General features: G+C 42.0%; 1 protein-coding gene across 4 annotated transcripts in view; it reads right to left on the reverse strand.

Annotated features, from left to right (window-relative positions):
• Positions 1-212: 212 nt before the first annotated feature.
• Positions 213-21,447, reverse strand: part of ngfrb (nerve growth factor receptor b) — a 68,426-nt gene continuing 47,191 nt past the window's right edge. For 2 of the 4 annotated variants that reach the window (XM_077205941.1, XM_077205940.1), the window contains exons 4-6: positions 7,348-7,618; positions 6,000-6,160; positions 213-4,701 (exon numbers count right to left, since the gene is read on the reverse strand). In XM_077205941.1, the coding sequence (XP_077062056.1) occupies positions 4,373-4,701; positions 6,000-6,160; positions 7,348-7,618 (761 nt within the window). In that variant the 3' untranslated portion in view covers positions 213-4,372. The remainder of the gene's footprint in view (positions 4,702-5,999; positions 6,161-7,347; positions 7,619-21,447) is intronic. The other 2 variants (XM_077205944.1, XM_077205945.1) reach the window with 1 other exon arrangement.

Below are 21,447 nucleotides of genomic sequence, written 5' to 3' on the forward strand. Positions count from 1 at the left end.
TACAGGCCAAATTAACTCAATAGTGTAGGAGACCTGAATCACCAGTAAAATTCATCAAAATAAATCCCTGTGATCCAGCGACCTGATATGTGACTTACAGCATGATCAGGTAATTTTAAACAAATGTTAACTTTTAGCATTTTAAGAAAACGTATATTTAAATTGGTAGCATATTTGTGTGTATTTGTGAAAAAAATCAGACAAAAATACAGTTGCAATCTTATTTAGTTTATTATTTTTTGTTTGTAATAGTAACTGCATTAAACCTACTTTATGAATTCTAGTAAATTCACATTTATATGATACAGTGTACATAACAGTAAATACAAGTAACATTCAGTATTGTTTCTTCTTGCAGAACCTGTGTCCAAATAAACCCAACAAAACCTCTGCTCACCCTCTCATGCTCCTCACACTCATCTCACAAAGCTCCTCCAGCAAGTGCAAGATTCAGTCTCTGGGTATTAATGGTTTCTGATCAACTCCATTATTCCAGCAACTATACACGTATGTTTTTAATTGATTGTCAGAGAGCAATGTGCCACATATGTAGCTCAGACATTTGTACTCTGATATTGTGTAAAAAATAATCTGCAAATAAATTTAAACCAAAACTGCATGTTTGTCAAATAATAAAGATGATGTTATACAAGACAAAATTGGCAAAACAGTATAAAGGAAAATGCTGAGTAAGTAAACCATGGCAAATCATGTGACTTTCTTTGAGCTTGTTGGGTTTGTGGTTTCAGGATTGGCTTATTAACATAAAAATTAACCAATAACAAGCCTCTGATGCTATGAATAAAGACAAAATGAAAGCAGTTATCATACAAAAAGCAAAATTATGTACATACTGAACAGAACAAAAACAACAATGACCTGATATTAATCTCAGGCATTTGCTATACAAAATGTGTATTATACTTTGTAAGTGCTACAACAACAAAAAGAGATTTAAAATGAATTAAAAAGAGAAAAAAAAATCACATCCAGAAATGGAGAATGCCTTCATTTTAAGATACAAATTACAGTATGCTTGAAGTTTTCAAAAAATGTATAGCCAAAAAAAAAAGTTAATCAGTATTCAATATTCAAAAATATTAATAATGTACGCAGCTGCATTGCTTTTCAAACTGAATGGACATCACAAGAATCTATGAATACTGACAATCATGCAGCTACAGAATTTTAATGTTTCATATATTCTGCATAACAAATCCAACACTTCTCCCCTCTCAAACTGACCTTCTTCCATACTTGTAAAAAAGCTCTTTGAGTCCAAATGTCTGTGCTGAAGTTACCTTCAGCTAGTGCTTCCATAACACTCCCTTATAAGGCCACTGATACTGACGACATAACAGCATGGAACATTGACAGATGGGCAAATCTCCACACAAACCCTGAGAAATTATAAATCCCTAGAGATTTCTTTTGAATTGATTTACTTGTCATCAAAAAAAGCACTGTATCACCAGCTTCAGTATTTGAACCAAATATATCAGTTGCAAACCCAAAAAGTTACATTGGATCACTTATTCTTGGTACAGTATCCATTAACATGTTGCTGAATCTTAGAGTCCAACATTACAATAAACACAAAAGATATTTGAGTTGTTCTCCTGGTTTCAAAGTCCTTCAGTGTCCCCACACTTCTGACCAATCATTGACCAATCCACTTTTTAAAATTCCCTGATACAGCCAGATTTTCCATGACCGTGGGAACCCTGTATTATGCCTTCAAAAGAGTCTCGTTTAATCACCCTTGCCGGTCATATCAGTCAGTGGTTAATTTTACAGGGAAGCTTGTTTCTTTGTTCTGTGTTTATGGGTGTATTTGTGTCTTGTGTCTTTAACATTTTTCTATCTGGGTCACAGACTGCATGGCCAAGTGCTTTTGTCATGGTGATGACCTGAGCCAGGTAGTGACCAGTGTCTGGTTACCGCTGTAATAAAGAAAAAAGAAAAAAAGTAAAAAAGAAAAAGAAACCACTATCATCTTTCAGCCGGACCACCAGAACGACAAAACCTCCTGCTTATTAATTCTAAGTCACCCGGCCATAAAGATGCAGACATCATACAATGGACATACTTAAGTGGTGTCTGTTTATGTCGCCATCACTTATATTATTGGTCATACTCTGAACAAACTTTGGCATAAATTATACATTAATCAAGATATTTGCTATAATTTAGACTTACAGTTTTCAATTGGAGGACTCAGGTCTTATCAAGACCTAGCAATCACCCACGGGCAAATCAATCTTCAGAAACTGTAAAGATCTAGTTTAAATTTGTAATAAGATTATTTATTACCAATGTTTTTAATGAAATTCAACATCCTGTCATCTGGCATCAGAAAGAATCTGATAAAGAGACAGTGTCTTCCTGTAGTTTGACCTCTCTCTGATGTTTCTCTCTTTTTTCCCCAACCATTTCATCTCTCTGCGTCACATCTGACTTAACATCTACATGATGGTTTAACTCCAAACTATTTCCTCACAAACTATCCTAACCATTACTAAAATGGTTCCTCTCTGTTACCAAGTGGGTTGACCAAGAAACGCAGTTGACAACTCATGCCAGAGTTGCTTCAAAGCCCCATAAATGTACACAATAAATGCTAGAGAATGTCACAACTCCCTACTGTCTAATCTAATTTTGTTAATGTTTGTTCAAGGACTTATTTTGATTTTAATTTCACTCCACGGTTCCTATACTTCCTATTTTTGGTTTCTTTTTTCTTGGTTGACATGAATTCTAATTAGGTTCTCATTTATTTCTATATAGTTTCTGATTATGTTCACCTGTGTCCTGTTTGGTTTCTTGTTTATTCTATTTATATCCACCTTTTTCCTAATGAGCCTACTGCATTTTAGATTATGGGAGGCACTTCTGGTTTGGGGAAGTTCCACTCCAAATAATTTCAAATCATAAGGTTGCGCAACAAATAATCCTTATCTGTCAGTTTGACTGAACGAGCTGTGAAATGTCCTTCATGTTCTATTTTCAGATGTCAGGAGAATAACCTAAAGCTTGGTATTTTAATGTGACATGGTATATCAAGAATATATAGCAAGAGCTCTTTTCAGTCGTTGAATTATTTTCCTCCTGTTTTCTATTTCTTTTTTTACCTTTGTATTCCTTAGAAAAAAGACAACATATACTGTGCATTTGTGGTCTGTTCTCCTAATTTAATTTACAATTCATCCCATGAATAATTCACTGGAATGCACAAAGAATCTTTTGTTTTTCTCCCCAAATCCTCACGATTCATTCCAGGTTTGTTTTCACACCGATGCATTAAAATGTAGGTTCTCCCATAATTTGTGCAAAACGTCATGGGGCGTAAGAAAAAGGTAGTTAGACCTGTGTTTTAGTTCCATTTTGTCTGATCTTTTCAATGTATTGGTTTGCTCCTGTGGGTTTCCAGTGTCCCTGTTCTCCTGTGTTCAAGAGTGCTTTTTGTTCTCATTTAATAAATATATCGCTAGCATTTACATCCTCACCTCAACTCTTCTTGCCTTCCAAGCAAACCGCGACACCTAATACTACCTGGCACTAACAATAGCAAGTAGTAAATCGTGGTTCATGGTTTAGTTTACAATCAAATCAGCAATAAACTGACAACAATGGCATCATACATCTAGCTTTCTTTAGCTCACATATCAGAAAAACTCTTCTAGAAAAACATTTCCACAGCCTCCATATTGAGCATTGTGATTTGTCTTTTTCCTTTTTCTATGACTGGTCCTTCTCCTCATACTCTCACTGGTTGTATTTAAAGCACAGCATTTTAAACAACTGTGTACATGAGGGGTCAAGCTCTGATGCGATATACACAGTGGATATGGTACACTTAGCAAACTGGCCACATTTGACATATCATTAGCATTTGCGTTATGGATGTTACATAGGATGTTTCTATACTGTATAGAGGCAGACAAATGGAACTGTAGAATGATAAAAAAAATTACTTATTAAGAGTAATTATTGGTAGGATATAGTTGGATGTGGCGTGTAGTTTGTATATTTGCTGTATTGAAATGTGTTAAATGTAAAATGAATGATTTTGAGACATTTATCCTGAATATCTTCAGGAAACTCATGAATATCCATGTTTAAGTCCATATGGCTTTCCTCAAATTAAAGGAACATGCAAACAATATTTAGAGAACAGTGCATTCTTTGCACATAGTTCGGTCATAATCAAGGGTTTAAAGGGAAACGGCACTTGAGTTTACAGCCTAAAGTTAAGGATATAGTGATACAACTTCAACAGTGATACATCAACATCGAAGTACTGAAGGCAATGTAAGGTGTGTATTTGGGAGCACACTTGAAAGTGATTTTATGAGCGTGCGTGTTTATTCTTTCATACGGTGGATGTAGCAGTTGGTTTGACAGTGATGCTCTGCGCAATATCCTCCCTATTGATCTTCTTCAGTGCTGTACAAAGCGTATCAATATTAGCCGAATCCTGGCTCGCCCAATGAGACAGAAGGGCCTGGATAGGCCTCTCTTCCTGCTTGAAATTAGCAATGTGTTCTTCTTTGTATCCAAGTAGGCCTGCCAGACTGCACCAATCGGTTTCCTCGTTGGCCCCTGACTCCTCCCCTTCACAGGTACAATTTAGCAGTTTCTCAACCTCCTCCCGTGTGTGTAAGGGCAAGGACAGGGCTGAACTTCCATCTATCTTGACCACTAAAACAAAGAGAATACATTTAGCCATCTTGATTAATATAGTTAAAACAAGACTAGAAAGAAGCATTTCTCTGTACTTAGTAACAGTAACAGTAAAAACAGCAGCAGCGTAGCAGATCTAGTCCGTCAAGGCCAAATACATTAACATTGGCATATCCATTAGCATACCAAACTATCCAACAGGTGTGTGGTGTGCAGTCCATATAAGCTATGAATGCTCAGTATTCACAAGTCATTTGAGAGAAACAGTACAGGGACTGACTAATTAAAATTAACATTAAAGTCCCTTGTCATGTCATTTCAGTAATATAAAGCTAACATAATAAAATGTTGGGGATACACATAACTGTCCATAAATTATTTGTTTGCAAAGCGACTGTAATTTTCTGTGCCAGTTACAGAGGAATTTGGGGGAGCGGATCGACAACAGCTTATTATATACTTATAAATCATCATTATTGTTTTGTCTTTTCATTGGTTTGTTGCCATGTGGCAGGTTTCAGGAGAAAGAAAAACTGTCTATATACTACATGTATATATTTTCATGACCTAAGCCAGAGGTCTGCAAAATTTTTGTCATGAAGTGCAATTTTTAAGTTATATAAATACACATAAACATATTTTAAAAGTTCATAAATGTGTTAATTAACACAGATTAACACACTTTACAGTTGAAACCTGATGCTATGACAAAATGTGCTTATTTGATTAGTTACCTAATAAAAAATAGTGCAGAACCTTAAAGCAATTTTCCTTAAAATAATTTTTTTTTAATATGTCAAATTCCTACAACTTCGTTTGTTTTCAGGTTTAAATTAGTCTTTGGATAACAGATTTCCAATGTGACCCTACTGAACCCCACTACAACAGTGTTTGCACATCAACATCATTACGTTTAATAGGACTCTATATTAGTTGAATATCTCCGAAATTTACAGCATTGACTTCTTTTTTTCTCAAAGGTACAATAGGCACTCAAAGGGACTTAACTTGTCGATACATCTATTGTCAGGATCTGCGTCATGCTTTCAGTGGCTCGTGATGTGCAGTATTTGCACTTTTGGTTTGTCAGAGCGGTCCGGTTTCATAGACTTGCGCAGTAAAATTCTCACGCTTTAATAGTAGCTCCTAACTTAATAAAACAAGCTGTGTTACTATGAGAATTGATTACCTCAAAATGTAGATCTGTTGGCAGGTGCAAGAGACTTTATCTGAATGAAAAACATACACCTCTCTCGCTTTTGCTCACTTGCCAGTGATTACCATAGGTTGCCGAACCCTGACCTAAAAGTTTGTACCTGTATGTGGAGGCCCCTGGCCCTCCTGCAGGCTCTGACTGTCCACTGAGATGCCGCTGTCACTGTGGAGTTTCTCTCCCTCAGGAGACGGAGTCTGACTGGGGTTTGCACTGCACTCTCTGTTATTGGCTCCTTGCTTATTCTGCTTACAACTGTTCCACCTGAAAGACATCAAGGTAAACATCAGAAGCTTTTATTATCAAATGGCGAAACTACCCATAACAATTTGTCCAAGGAACCTGTTGCTGTCTGCGATTCCATCGCATTCTAAAGTACCGTGAAGATTATGCAAATTAGTCCGGTGACGTAGGACTGTGCGCGGCTGTCCAGTTCCCACTGGATTTCGTCCTCTGCATATACGGTTAATAACACCTGAACCTCGTCGTCAGTCCATCAGTCGTATTTTTTAAACTCCATTGTTAATTCTAATAGCAATCAACTCTTACTCCACACACCGCAACAGATTTTTAAAAATGGTGGTTGTCAACCAATCAAAATGCTGCGTGAACTCAACCAATCAGCATGTTCAGCTCCCAAGCCCCACACCGAAAGTTCCTGAACTTTGAAAAAGTACAATCTCGTGAGCAGGACTTTCTGAGGGGGAAATTTTTAACCGGAACTTCATTTAGACCCTGGTTCCTGTGGTCGAAACACCTCAAAGTTGAGTGGAACTTTGAGTACCACCACAAAGTTCCTAGTTCCTGGGGAATGTTCCTGTGGTAGAAACGCAACTAAAATCACTATTCACATCTAAACTAAAGTCTGACATTCCTGCACCCTAACCCTAACTCTTCCAATTTCTGCCATTCTTCAGACAATCTAGTCCTGCCCGAACACACCCCATAGATTGAGCCAGAAATTGAGATGCAGGACCACCCAAACAAGCAATGATTTGTAAGCACCAGGATGTGCACACCCTATAGGAACCAAAGCGGGTCAATGTTACCCTCAAGCAGTGCTTTTAATATTTTATGACCGCTTCCTCCACAACTTCCATCTGTGTCTGCTAAGAAAACGGCCTTCTTTTAATTCTATTTTGTTATCAGTCTGCGAAAACTTTGTTATTTGAATATGCTGTCTTGAATATTATTTTGCCATATTCACTTAAGGTTTTGAATGTGCTTCATCCCATCAGAAATGAAATGTGGCTTTGTTTAACCCCACATAATAAAAAATGCAACCCTTGTTGTGTACTCGTGATGGATCAGATGGAAAAACAGCCTAGAAGCGTTTTGTTCCTTTTTTTTCATTTATAAAAATAGCTGAACTAAAGCCCACATAGCACTGTGCTTTTTGAGTGGAGATAAAAAAAACATCACGGGGAGAGAATAATTCCGATCCTCCTCACCGTTTAAAGATGATGAAGGCCACCAGGCCCAACAGCACTGCAGCCAGTATGGAGGTATAGATGGGAATGAGGTTGTCGCTCAGCCCATGGAGTCTCTTCAGCCCAGGGTCAGCCGTGGTCACGCTCTCCGTAGGACTGTTGGGTGGAGACTTGTCTGTATACGAGACAACTGATGGAGCAGGAGAAGAAAAAGTAGGAAGGGAAGGAGCAGGTGTAACATATGGAATAGGAGGAGGAGAAGGAGAGGTTGAGCTGTTAGGCGTATCTACCTCTGTTGGAGGAAAGGGACAAAGACAAAGAAAAAAAACATTTACAAAATCTGTTAGTTACTAAAAAGCGGTTTTAAGTATGTGAAATGGCATAAGAGGTTTCTAAAGCAAGTTAAAAGTGCATATAAAATCATGTAGTTGGTATTCCAAATGAGCCACAATAAGCCAGGGAAGGATTGAGTCAACAGCGATTTTTGCGCATTCATGCAATTCAATACCGCAATTTACATAAAAGAGGAAATATTGTACATACTTTGTACAGTTCTGCTTGAATAAGTTTTGTTGCGTTTAAGTCAGTAATTTAAAGGGATAATTTATGTTTCATTGTTTACTCTCGTGTTGTTCTAAAATAAATGCACCAAAGAAGTCATTTTGAAAAATGTTGGACCCCATTAACTTTCATTGTATGGATAAAAACATTTAATTCTTCAAAATATCTGTGTTCCACAAAACTATTTATTTTAGGGTCAAGTTAGTTACAGCATCAGCTGGCCTATACATGGAATTTGTGCCCACTGCTCATTTCCACAGAAAACGTTACACTGAAAGTTCTACACATGTTTGATTACTTAATATTTTTGGCTAATTTGTTTGTCTGATAAAAAGTTAAACAAAAATGTGTAGTAATAAATTTGTGGAAAAAGTTGTCTAGGTTGCCTAGAAATCTAGGTTGCCATTAGTTACTAAAACTAATCCAAAATAAAAGGCAGCCCAGAGAATATTGTAAAATTGAGTAAAGGCATATTAGAACTAAGACTGCTTTGTCTTGGCCTTGTCAGCTCTGTTCGCCGGCAAGCTAAAAAATGATTTTTTTGATTGGATTATCATTGATTCAATTAGGGGCCGTAATAAACAGGCTTTGTCCTGAGTCAAACCTAATGGACACTCAGATAGTGCAGGAGACTATGATTAGATTGGAGAGGTATAAGTTCAGCCCAAGTAGGACAGACCTCGCCCAGGGCTACTCTCATCAGAGAGTATCAGGGGGATGCAGTTTAGGAGGGCTGCAAAAAAAGGAGGCAAAAAGGCTTGCAAAATGATGCTCTGTTTCAGACACTATGGAGCATGCAAATATGGAGATGGAGATGTTTTGTTTAATCCTTAACCTGTGTTGAGTATTATAAATGGAAGGACCTGTACAAGTATGTTAGCCATGAATTGTAGATCTGTCACCTTGTCAAAGACCCTTCCCAGAGTATTTGGATTTTGTTTTCTTTCTAATGTCTTTCAGATCCAAATAAAAGCATGTGTGTGTGGAGGGGGTGGGGGTTGGGGTTGGGGTCGGGTTTGGGGGCTGGTAAACCCTACATTATAGGGACAAAATGTCCCCACGAAGATGGCAATATCCAAAAATCCCCATGAGGAAAACAGCTTATAAATCATACTAAGTGATGTTTTTTTTTTTTTGAAAATGTAAAAATGCAGAAGGTTTTCTGTGATGGTAGGTTTAGGGGTAGGGTAAGTGTAAGGTGATAGAATATGCAGTTTGTACAGTATAAACATTATTATGTCTATGGTGTGTGTGTGTGTGTGTGCGCGCGCGCGCGTGTGTGTGTGTGTGTGTGTGTGTGTGTGTGTGTGTGTGTGTGTGTGTGTGTGTGTGCGTGCGTGCTTCAATGTGTGTGTGTGGTGTAAGTTATACCATAGACAGATGGACAGACACATTGGAGATCATTAGATATTCTGGCTTTAGGGGGATGAGGGGGGTGGGGTCATTTTGGGGTTTGGTTTGGGGGAAGGGCTATGCTCTAGGGAATGTTGGGTATGGATTTATTGATCAAAGTACTGCAGCATGAAACATTTTGAAGGGAATTTTGGGCATGTGAGTTTGTTTTGTGGCCAGCATAGTCAGTGACCTCATTCATGAAACACAAGTAGAGCAAAATTCTGTAGAAATAGTTTTGAAACGATATTGTTCCATTTAATGGAATGTAACAATTTACATAAGAATATTTTTTTCTAATTGTATTGTTTCAAGTTAGAAGCATTGTATACTGCTATGAGGTTGCTAGGGTGTTCTGGGGTAGTTCTAGCCAGTTGCTATTATAGTGCAACCAACTTTTTGAGTGGCCTTGGCTCTGGAAGTTTCCATAGGAATCTTTTAAAAGCCTTTGTTAAAGAGTTATAAGCCATGAATCAAATCAACCAGATACGAGGTGAAACACAGCATTACAATTTTTGCTTTGAAGCAAATAAGTTAGGGATGCTCAGATCGATCAGCCGCATCGGCCGGTAATCAAACTCAGAAGAAAATTGGAAGAAACGTCAAAAGTTGCCGCCGACGCACATGTAAACTGTATACAGATAAGGCTTTTGTGCCACTTTCTGCTTTGTAACTTCACAAAACATTAGTAAACCAGAGTAAATCACACAACTTTATTTAGAGCAGGTTCTCTCAATTCAAACGAGCTCAGACACAACATAACATGAAGCGTAGATTTTGAGAAAATCCTCATGGAGTGACACGGCACAGCTGAAACAGCCCTGGACGATCATCAAAAACTATGACCTATGACTTTATGACCTGTCATATACACTTTCTAATAGTCATCATGTCAAGCATGAATAATCACAAAATAAATGAATGAATTGCATCACTTTTTCTGAGGTTTTCTCAGCAGTGTTGTATTTTTCTTCCAAATTTTAAAGGTTTTCTCTCGAAATAAACCATGTACTTGATGATACCATGTTGTTGTTTTTTGTAGAGGTACTAAAAGTAAGCCATTACTTTTAAGTATGCCACTTGAAATCACATGAAATCATTAAAATGCCTTCAAGGTGTAAGGGGGTAAAAGTGATAGGCAACACAGATTTTACATATAACTTATACAGCTTGAATAATCAGGATCAGGATTGGTATCGGCCGATCATGATGACAAGAAATCGGTAGTCCGTTTCGGCAGCAAAAATCATTATCGGAGCATCCTTAAAAAAAGTATTTATAAATCGGACAAAAAGACAAAGGTATAAGTCTGTGTGCTCAATGGCTATAAGGATGAGGGAAAGAACTACAACCCTATGAAGTGAATAACAATCTAATATCAACCTTAACAGATGCCACTAGTGTATTGTCTTGAACACAATTTTTGAGTATCTTATGAGGCTTTGAATTGTGTTTGCAGGTAGACAGGCCCGAAATTCAATTTCTCAATTCATGTCCGCTTCCTTTTCCTCCTGAAATCTCTGGATAATATGCCAGTCCATAACCACATACTCACTCACACATATTGAATCACTGGAGAAGGGACACCAGACACCAACATGGACAGAGATGTTCTTTGTCAAGAAACAATCCCCCTCCATACCCATGTCTCTGTAACTCCTCTGCCTCTCTGTATTGCTTTCTTTCTCTTCCATTATCTCTCCATCACATCTCTCTCATGCATGGTTGACCTTTAGTCGGCCGGTTATCCTCAGCTTCATAAAGAAGTGACTCACTCATCTACACAGTATACTCACTCATCCCTCTTAGTAGTTTATTATACTTTTGTTGTTTCTATGAAGCACATTTACATATTGTCTTATACACACAAATACAGAATTAGCGGATGTTCAGAGGCATAAATACTGGCTACCTGACAATGTGACAATGCCTGGCTTTCATGATGGTAAACGGTCCACAAAATAAACCTGAATGGTTTAAACTGGTAGACAAAGATGGACTAGTTACAGAGAAAACAACTTACTCATTCAAACATCTGATCTGTGAATCATCACTTTGTGTCAAGTCTGAACCAAAATAAACTTGAAAAGACTTAGGCTAAGACTTATTAATTATCAGTCAATGAAACATAACGGTTCAGTATCTCTGTATCCACCACTGATAGTAACAGATAAGGTCTGTACATATCATGAAACTTTGCATTGTCTCTTCATGGATTTAATACTAATTTGAAACTGTTTGGTATTCCGGGACATCCCTGCTGCTTTCATCCTGTCAGATATGTAGTTAAAAATGTTCTGTTTCTTTCCTTGCATGCCCTCCTACACACTTGACAAGAGTTTAATTTCACTCTACAACAACATAATTCCCCAATTATCTGCCATTTTTCATAACTTGACAGAGAGGACGATAGTTCTAACATTAGTAACTGTCCGAAAAAAAATGTAATGCTTGCAGCACACACCATATGTTTGTCAATGACATGTAAAACTAGTTATCGACAGTTGATCTAAAAAACGAAGACATTGATTCTCAACCAGGGGGCCAGGGCCCACTAGGAGCCCTCAGGAAACTTCCAAGGGGGTTTCAATATAAATTAAAATAAGCCAAACAAACTTTAAAATAAGCTAAAACAACTAAAAATAAAGATATTTCTTATTTTAATTCACCTCCCCAAGAACACTTTGTTTCCTTTGAAGAAGCAGGGTTCCCATAGTCTCGAAAAACCTGTATTTATGAGGTGGCCTAATTTTGAAAGTGTGATTTCTAGAACTGGAAAGTCATATAAATTAATGAAATGGTAAAACAACATTTTTATAGATATGCCAAAGCTCTAAAAGATTTTTTTTTTTTTTGAAAAAAATATGTAAAAAATTAGAGGGGCCTTCAAATATTTTTGTGGACAATGAGGAGACTTCGAGTGAAAAAAGTAAATAACGACTGATATACTAAGTGAGTCTCTTCAGTTATTGGTTTACATGTGCGTTACATGTATTCCAAACAAAACTTCAGATCACGCCCAGTACACAATCGACACGATCTGATCCGGAGGAAGTCACTGCAATAATGTCACTATAGTTATTGCAAATGTAACTTTCTTTGCCTTGTAAACGTACATTTATGTCAGACGAGCTTTTTAGCAAATATTAAGTAAATATTCAGTCTCATCCACTGACTGTTTGGTAAGGCATGAGATGCAAATAAATATACGGAATTGGATGTTCATATGACATAAAACATATGTAAGCTCATCACAACACTGTATGTCCAAAATGAAAGGTATTTTTTAATCCAATTGAGAAAATAGAGAGAATCAAGCGTTTACATGCTTCAATTTTTCCCCCTGGGATCAGATTATTTCAGGTCTACACCACCACTTTCAATCCGATCCATGTCATTATTGTTATAGTTGTGGTGTGGACTCTGCTATTAAGAGTTACAATGATTTTTAAAACTTTGTTCATAGTTATAATTACAGTTCCCTTTCGTAGTCACTCCGAGTTACGTCGGATGACGGAGAATGGGGGTTTTGCCTAGAAAGCCAATCATCTTCGTGTATTATAAAACGAGCCAATGGCGATGAAATGCCATGGGTCTGCGGAATTTGCATAGCGTATCTCCGCCCCACCTTGTGGGTATAAAAGGAGGACGCCGGCAACATGCAGATATGTTTTCGCTTCGGAGACAAGAGCTTCTCTTCACTCCACAAGCCAAATCCTGTGACATCATCTTCTTCGTGGACGAGCGAACTCTCCGGTGTTGGTGTGACGGCGGTACCCAGCGAGTTCACATTGCCTGCGATCTGAGCAGTGATCTGCCAGTCTGTGTGTTTCTCCCTGGTCGCCTCAGCATCGCTGAGTTTTTCTCTAAAAGAGCTGCACGTGGCACGTCTTTTTAAAGATGTCTCGCCCGTGTTCTTCTGGGTGCGGTCGTTTCCTGTCTTCCTTTGATGGGCAAAATCGCTGCTTTGCGTGTTTGGGCTTTGAACACGCTAAAGCAGCGCTTGTGGATGACTCATGTTCCTTCTGTGGGAACATTGCCATCGCAACACTAAGGTCTAGACTCAATGATCTCATTCGAGAGAGAGTCCCCTCATCCACACCCCGATCTACATCCTCCACGAGAGGCTGTACTTCGGCTGGTGGACAGGGTGACTTGAGGGTGACGGTGTGGGACAATCTGACGATGCGTCCTCGGACCACGCCCCCCTCTACAGTGTTGCAACCCGCGAGTGCTGCGGTGATTCTACCGGGTTCATCTTCTGATGCCCCGCGTGTTTCATTCGGCGCTCCAGAGGAAGACTCGATGTCGATCGCGGCATCACAAGGCGGGCAAGAGTCATCGGGAAGTGACGATGCGGATGCGTTGCCTCCTTCTGGAGTTCCAGCGTTGCCCGTATCAGATCCCGAGATGACGGCCATGCTCTCCCGGGCCGCCGCGAGCATCGGGCTTGAGTGGAACCCTCCACCCTGCCCTGAGCGCTCGCGGTTGGATGATTGGTTTTTGGGTGCGGCTGCCGCCTCACGGCCACAGCCAACCCCAATGCCATTCTTTCCGGAAGTGCATGAGGAGTTGACGAAATCATGGAAGGCTCCCTTGACCTCCCGCGTACGTTCGTCAGGTTTCTCCGCCTTTCCTCCCGTCGATTGGGCGGCCGCCCATGGGTACACTGGGATTCCCCCGGTTGAACGCTCTGTTGCCATGCAACTATGTCCTCAGAGTGCTTCATCTCGTGGTAATCCTAAGCACCCGTCCAAGGCCTGTAAATTTTCGTCCACCCTAGTGGCGAGATCTCACAGAGCTGCAGGACAGGCGGCTGCCGCTCTGCATGCGAAGAGCACCTTGCAGGTCTACCAGGCCCAGCTGCTCAGAGATATGCACGAGGCAGGGACTGACCCAGGGCTCTTCAATGAGCTGCGTGCCGCCACTGACCTCGCTCTCCGAGCGACGAAAGTGGCCTCACGCTCCCTGGGTCAGGTGATGGCCACCTCTGTGGTCCAGGAGCGTCACCTGTGGCTGAACCTGGCTGATATGCGGGACGCCGAGCGAACCCGTCTGCTCGACGCCCCCATATCCCAGGCCGGCCTCTTCGGCGGAGCGGTTGAGGACTTTGCCCAGCAGTTCTCAACCGCACAGAAGCAGTCTGAGGCGATTAAACATATTCTGCCCCGACGGCCTGCTGCTGCCTCCACCCAGCCGTCGGTACAGACACCTCAGACTGCTCGCCGCCGAGGGCGCCCTCCTGTGGCTCCCTCCCCTCCCGCACGGCCCCAGCAGCAGCCTTCACCCGGGCCGCGTGCGTCGTGGAGGAGGCCGCAGGAAGTCGCCACAGCCCTCTCCAGCCCCGCGCCCCGCTAAACACCAGGCTAAGTGGCGCTCCTGAGACGGGCTGCTCAGTGATGGTGTCGTTTTTTTCCCAGGAGGTGGTTGCAGGCCCCCTCCTTCCCTCGGCGGAGGGCCGGGGGAGAATCTTTTGTTCTCCCGCTGCTCACCCACGGGTGGGCAGTACCCTATTATGGTCAAAGAAAGAACCAATACACCCATCACTGAGCACACAGAGCCGGTTGACAGTGCGCGACGCCCCCGGGCCTCGCCGCTCTCATCCCTCTCTGTCACAGAGTTCTCGGACCGCAGTGTGTGCCGCCTCCGGGCCTCGCCACTCCCGTCCCCCTCTGTCCCAGAGGGTGCGGACGACAGTGTGTGCCGTCTCCGGACCTCACCACTCTCGTCCCCCTCTATCACCAGACCCCTGGCAGAGCAGACCCCCGTGGAACGCTGTGCCTTCCCTGGTCTCCTCTGTCAGGACGCGGAGCATGACCGCGCCCCCGCACCGGCCCGCTTTGCCACCCTCGCCTGGGCCGGTCACTCCGCTTCGCTGCCCCTCCGGGGGGACGCCTGTGGTTCGTATGACCCCGCTGGTTCAGTATCTGACAGCTTGGTTGGAGCTTCCCAGCCTTTCTCGCTGGGTCGCCCGAACTATCAGGCTCGGCTATGCGATTCAGTTCGCACGGTCTCCTCCCCGCTTCAGGGGAGTTCGCTTCACTATGGTCGGTGGCAATGCCCCTATCATGAGAGCGGAGGTTGCCACCCTGCATCTCCGGCGAATGGTGACTCCATCCCCAGTCGGTTCAGCTGATTTGGGACCAGTTCGGGGACGCACAGATAGATCTGTTTGCCTCTCACGACACGACCCATTGCGCCCTGTTCTATTCCCTGACCGAGGGCACCCTCGGCACGGATGCACTGGCGCACAGCTGGCCGCGGGGCCTACGCAAATATGCGTTTCCCCCAGTGAGCCTTCTCGCACAGACCTTGTGCAAGATCAAGGAGGACGAGGAGCAGGTCATTCTAGTTGCGCCGTATTGGCCCACCCGGACCTGGTTCTCCGAACTGATACTCCTCGCGACAGCACCTCCTTGGCCAATTCCTCTGAGGAAGGATCTCCTTTCTCAGAGACGGGGCGCCCTATGGCACCCTCACCCCGATCTTTGGAGGCTCCACGTGTGGCTCCTGGACGGACGAGGCAGGTTTGAGTACCCTGCCACCAGCGGTGGCGGCTACCATCACTTCCGCTAGAGCATCGTCCACGAGACATGTCTATGCGTTGAAGTGGAACCTCTTCGTCAACTGGTGCTCTTCTCATCGAGAAGACCCCAGGAGATGCTCGATCTCTGTCGTGCTTTCCTTCCTGCAAGATGGGCTGGAGCGAAGGCTGTCTCCCTCCACCCTGTAGGTGTATGTGGCCGCTATCGCCGCATATCACAAAGCAGTTCAAGGCAAGTCTCTGGGGAAGCACGACCTGATCGTCAGGTTCCTGAGAGGATCGAGGAGACTGAATCCTCCTCGCCCTCCTCTCGTTCCCTCTTGGGACCTCTCAGTGGTCTTAAATGCCCTGCAGAGGGCTCCCTTTGAGCCTCTGCATTCAGTTGAACTTAAGTTCCTGTCTATGAAGACAGCGCTCCTGGCTGCTTTGGCCTCTATCAAGAGGGTAGGGGACCTGCACGCATTCTCCGTTCTCCGTTGGCTCTCTCAAAGCAGAGGTTGTCTCACTGGATAGTGGACGCCATTGCTTTGGCTTACCAACAGCAAGGCCGACCGTGCCCCCTTGGTGTGACAGCCCACTCCGGAGTGTGGCTTCCTCTTGGGCTCTAGCGCATGGCGCCTCGCTGGCAGACATCTGTAGAGCTGCAGGCTGGGCGACACCCAACACATTCGCCAGATTTTATAATCTCCGAGTGGAGCCTGTGTCCTCTCGTGTACTCGCTTCAACCAGCTAGTACTGGACCCGCTCAGGTGTCTTCGCTTGCTCGCCATTCCACTCTACGGACTGGATATGTGCAATATTTTCCTCAGGTGAGCCTTCCTCTCCGAAGCCCTGAGTTCCTCCAGCACTGTTGACGCTGGCGCCAGTGTCTATTGCCTTTGCGTCGGCTAGGTGCCTCCGTGTGCTTGGTTCCTCCCCTGAGTAACCCCCACATGTGTATTTCCACTGTAAGCCTCCTTGAGCATGTGTCTTTCCCTCGGCAAGTCACCTTGCCTCTCCTGGAGTTGAAAGTTGCCACCCCACGGGCTGGTCACTCCAGTGTTCCTCCATATGTAGCCCTCCGGCCATATGTGTATTCTTAAGTCCTCCCTACGGGTAGGCATGCTGCGGCATATTTCTTCTGAGATATGCTTCCCGGTGTACCTTGGTATTCCTGTGCTAAGTAGGACTCCTTCGTCCATGCCAGTATCACGACAGGGGGATCAGACTTTCGCAGGGCACTGGAAGACAGCTGTGAAGGTGGCGTGATTACACGGGGACCCCCATTCTCCGTCATCCGACGTAACTGGGAGTGACTACGAAAGGGGACGTTACGTCTCCCTGCCACTTCCGCTGTACCGCTGGGTAGACGCCTGAGTTCAGTCTCGGCTCCTCAGCGAAGACATATCTGCATGTTGCCGGCGTCCTCCTTTTATACCCATGAGGTGGGGCGGAGATACGCTATGCAAATTCCGCAGACCCATGGCATTTCATCGCCATTGGCTCGTTTTATAATACACGGAGATGATTGGCTTTCTAGGCGAAACCCCCATTCTCCGTCATCCGACGTAACGTCTCCGTTCCCTACTCAGGGAACGAGGGTTACATACGTAACCGAGACGTTTTCGTTCGGTAAGAAACCACCTAGCAACACCCTAGTAGCCACCCAGAACACCCTAGCATTGGGATGTGGTCACTTCCCGTGTAGACAGTTGTGTTTGGGATAATGGCACTAACTGTCTGTTCCATTTTCATCAAAGTTGCATTATAATGTTACAGAACATCCCATACAGTCTAAGCAACAAAAGAGAACAGGCCTGGACAAACACAGTCTCCATTCTAACACATTTTATGGCACAATAGTCTGCATGGGTGCATTAATCATGTACATGTGACAGCAAAATCAGATAAAAAAACCCACACACAGACAGATCATTATTTTTCACAATCACGACTGTTTGATTGAGAAGGTCTATAATGAGAAGATGATGGTATGGAGAAAGTATTTCCTGTAAGCGAGATCTGACTGTGTCATTATGTTTATCGGGAATTATACGCAGCTACATGCCTTGTCAAGCTGGAGAGGAGAGCAGAATATGTAGCGTGTTGTTCGTGTGTGTGCGTGTTCTCTGCAGCAAAATGTGATACCGCTCACAAAAGGTCAGTGTGAGTAACCTGAGAGTGCAGCTGAGAAACTCCATCTCTATTATCGACCACAAACGCTTCTGTACATATGCTTTCTCCCCCTCGCCACTAAATCTGTGTCTCATGATACACATCTGTCTTTTCTTCTGCTTTCCAGTTTTCAGTTCTCATATGTTTTCATCCTTTCTTTCAGATCTTTTGCTACAACTTTTTCCTTCATCTTTTAAATCCTTCTTTCACTATTGTTCTAATAGCAAGCCAGAAAATCGTACAATCTGTATCATGTCAACAGAGTCAAATTGTCCCTCTAATCACCAAGTTAACCTAGTCTAGGGTAAGTTAACAATGTCATCCACTGGTCAGAGTCAAAGCTCACTGGCAAGGAAATCTGATCTTCAATCAGTGCGTCCTACTACCTGATTTAATTAAGTGCTAATGTATCAATTCTGTTCACTGCCACTCATGATCTTTAGGGCTTCCTGTCAGTTAAAAGTCAAGAATATTACCTTATTCTGAGACAGATTACTTAGTGTTATTTAGACAAATAAATGTATTATGAAATCTGTTTTGAAATAAATTTGAACATGATGGCTTCCCAGGCCTAATGTTAACATGGTAACACTTTATTTTAATATAAATATCATTTAAAAGTAGTGGACTTTATTTGTTAGGGATGCACATTTGAGTAATTGCACAGTAACAACTTTACTTAAAATGACCTAAAATGACCTATCATATACCCGGCGCAATGCTAGTTTCAGCTCGACGCAGTTATCATTTTCACGTCCTGCGCCACGTTGTTTAAATAGCAAATGCATTTGCGCCCATGGGCTTGCTGGTCTGAAAACAAGGTGTGTTAAGGCGCATTGTTTGGACGTTGCTATTTTGAGGCAACAGAAATAGACTGTGGCATTGACCAAAAAAACCTGGCCTAAAGTCAATGGCGCAATATTTTTTTTAAAGCGCATGTCTTGTGTCCTGGTACTCTCGTGAACGCGTGTTGTAGACTGATACGTAAGAGAAGAAATTGTTGAATAAAGTCGTTATTTTGTTTTTTTGGTGCAAAAACTATTCTCGTCACTTCATAAAATTAAGGCTAAACCACTGTATTTTAACGATACCTTTCTGAGCCTTCAAAGTGTTAATAAAATAACTGTCAATGGAGCCCTCCCTGAGCCATCGGATTTGATCAAAAATGTCTTAATTTGTGTTCCGAAGATGACCAAAGCTCTAATGGGTTTGGAACGACATGAGGTTGAGTAATTAATGATTAATTTTCATTTTTGGGTGAACTATCCCTTCAAGTGAGAGCTAGACGATGGCTAAATAAATCACTAGAAAAATAAACAAGGCGGCAACATTACAGTGGGCAAAATATTGATTTGTGAGGCTTTTTTATGCTTGCTCAGTTTTATTTGAATAATCTTTGAATATCTTATTGTTTAAAAGTATAACATAATTGTGCCCCTAAAAGATTCCTGGTTAACATGGTCTATAACCGCCAGTTCGCCACTTCTCATTAACTTCACCAGCCAATAAACTTCTATGCTTGAATGTCAGTGATGTCATCCGACACACTCTTGCCACACAATATAGTGGGTGAACCTTGACATTGGGGTTGTGAAGGGGAAGATTGTGAGATAAAAGAATAGATATAAATTGTTCTCAAATGAAAGGATTCTCTTGGACACTTTGGCGCAAAAAAAAAAAAAAAAACCTTTGTAAGATGCTGAAATTCCACCCTGGGCATTTTGGAATTTCAGTGATGTAATTCCAGCCACAATCACAGCTATATCCCAGAGGGAGAGCAGGACAGAATCACTGGCCCAAAAGCCTCAGAAATTTATAAAGCAGAAAACTTAGCTCAGGCACACGCCAGATAGTCACCCCTGGACCCTCACATCAGGGTAAAGCATTGCGTTACCCCAGAAAACAGCCCATCACTCTGTCCACTAATGTCATAGGGCACATGCCAGACAAGTGAAGACAGCTGGGGATGAGCAGTTGTCATGAATGGACACACTTCATTGTTATAGGATGAGGAGGGTGGGGGGAACACAGAAAGAGACTGATTATTTCTGTCCTGTACAGACAGACGTCTCTGTTTCAAGGCATACATTGTACTAGGCAGAAAGAGAGGTCAAAGTTAAAGAGTCAATATGGGTGATGATAAATCTTTAGGTTTGGATGGGAGGGAAATTGACCAATAAAGCTCCTCTGTGTGCTCCTCTTGCACACACACACACACACACACACACACACACACACACACACACACACACACACACACACACACACACACACACACACACACACACACACACACACACACACACACACACACACTGTAGTGTCTCATGGCCACTTACAAAAATGAATCACTAAAGAAATACATTATGAAAAGTTTCATTTTTAACATTTTATAATATCTCGAAAATCTACAAATACATCTATACAGAACAGATTAAAATTATACACAAGAAGATTAAGATTTCAATTCTGAAGTTTTTCTGAAGTTGACATTATTTCTTAAGACAAGTTATCCCATTACCATTACCATAAATGAAAATATATTTTCATTACTGTAATATGAAAAAAATAATCATAGTATTTATTTTGTATTATCATGACAGTATTTGTGGTATTGCCTTTTACTGATTAAAAATAACTGTATCACAGTAATGATAGCGTTTTTATGGGTTCAAAATGATTGTATTAATGACAATTTAATGAGAATCATCAATGACAACAAAACCTTCAAAGTGAAACTTCCTGATACATTATGGTGAGATGAACTGTCACGCTACAAAAAAAAACCCTTATTTTTGCAAAAAAAGCTCTGTTTTCTTTGCCAAATTTTTAATTTTGTTATCCTTTTGATTTTGGGGTAAAATGTGACCTTTTCTTGTAAGAATTACTCGATTTATGGGGCTCTCTGACACACACCACACACCAAGACAACTTCATTCTTTTTAAAGAAATTACACGCCACTTCTCACACATGACTAATCTCCCATTAGAGCAAAGAAAAATTCTAAAGATCTGAGTGCTTTCACACTTGGTCGTCCTCAATGGTCTTGGCTCACTTGATTTTCCCGTTTTACAAATTACCAATTCGTTTGGTCATCGGATGCCTGCATACAAATCGCACTATTCATCACGGCTAATTCTGTTTGAAGATCTCTCCAAATTATTTGATTAACCTGTACGTTTACGTTCTTGGAGTTATCTTTGGCTACAGAACCTGCAGCAAACGATAACCGCAACTGAGTGGCGTGCTAATGCTACAACAATGACTTCCACATTTTGTGTTGCCATGGTTTCTACGGCAGTAAAAGCGGGAAACCGAGGGTAAAGCGGACATGGTGCCATTGACAGGTGACGCGATGAGGAGGAAACATTTGGGATAATGTAAGTACACAAGTGAACAAAATGTATAACATTGTTCTAGTGTTTTATTTATTTATTTTAATGCAGAATTCTTACATACTTTGCCTTTA

Source organism: Siphateles boraxobius, unplaced genomic scaffold (assembly GCF_051911475.1).
Source record: "Siphateles boraxobius isolate OS27281-9 unplaced genomic scaffold, OSU_SipBor_1 55, whole genome shotgun sequence".
Classification (NCBI taxonomy): Eukaryota; Metazoa; Chordata; class Actinopteri; order Cypriniformes; family Leuciscidae; genus Siphateles; species Siphateles boraxobius.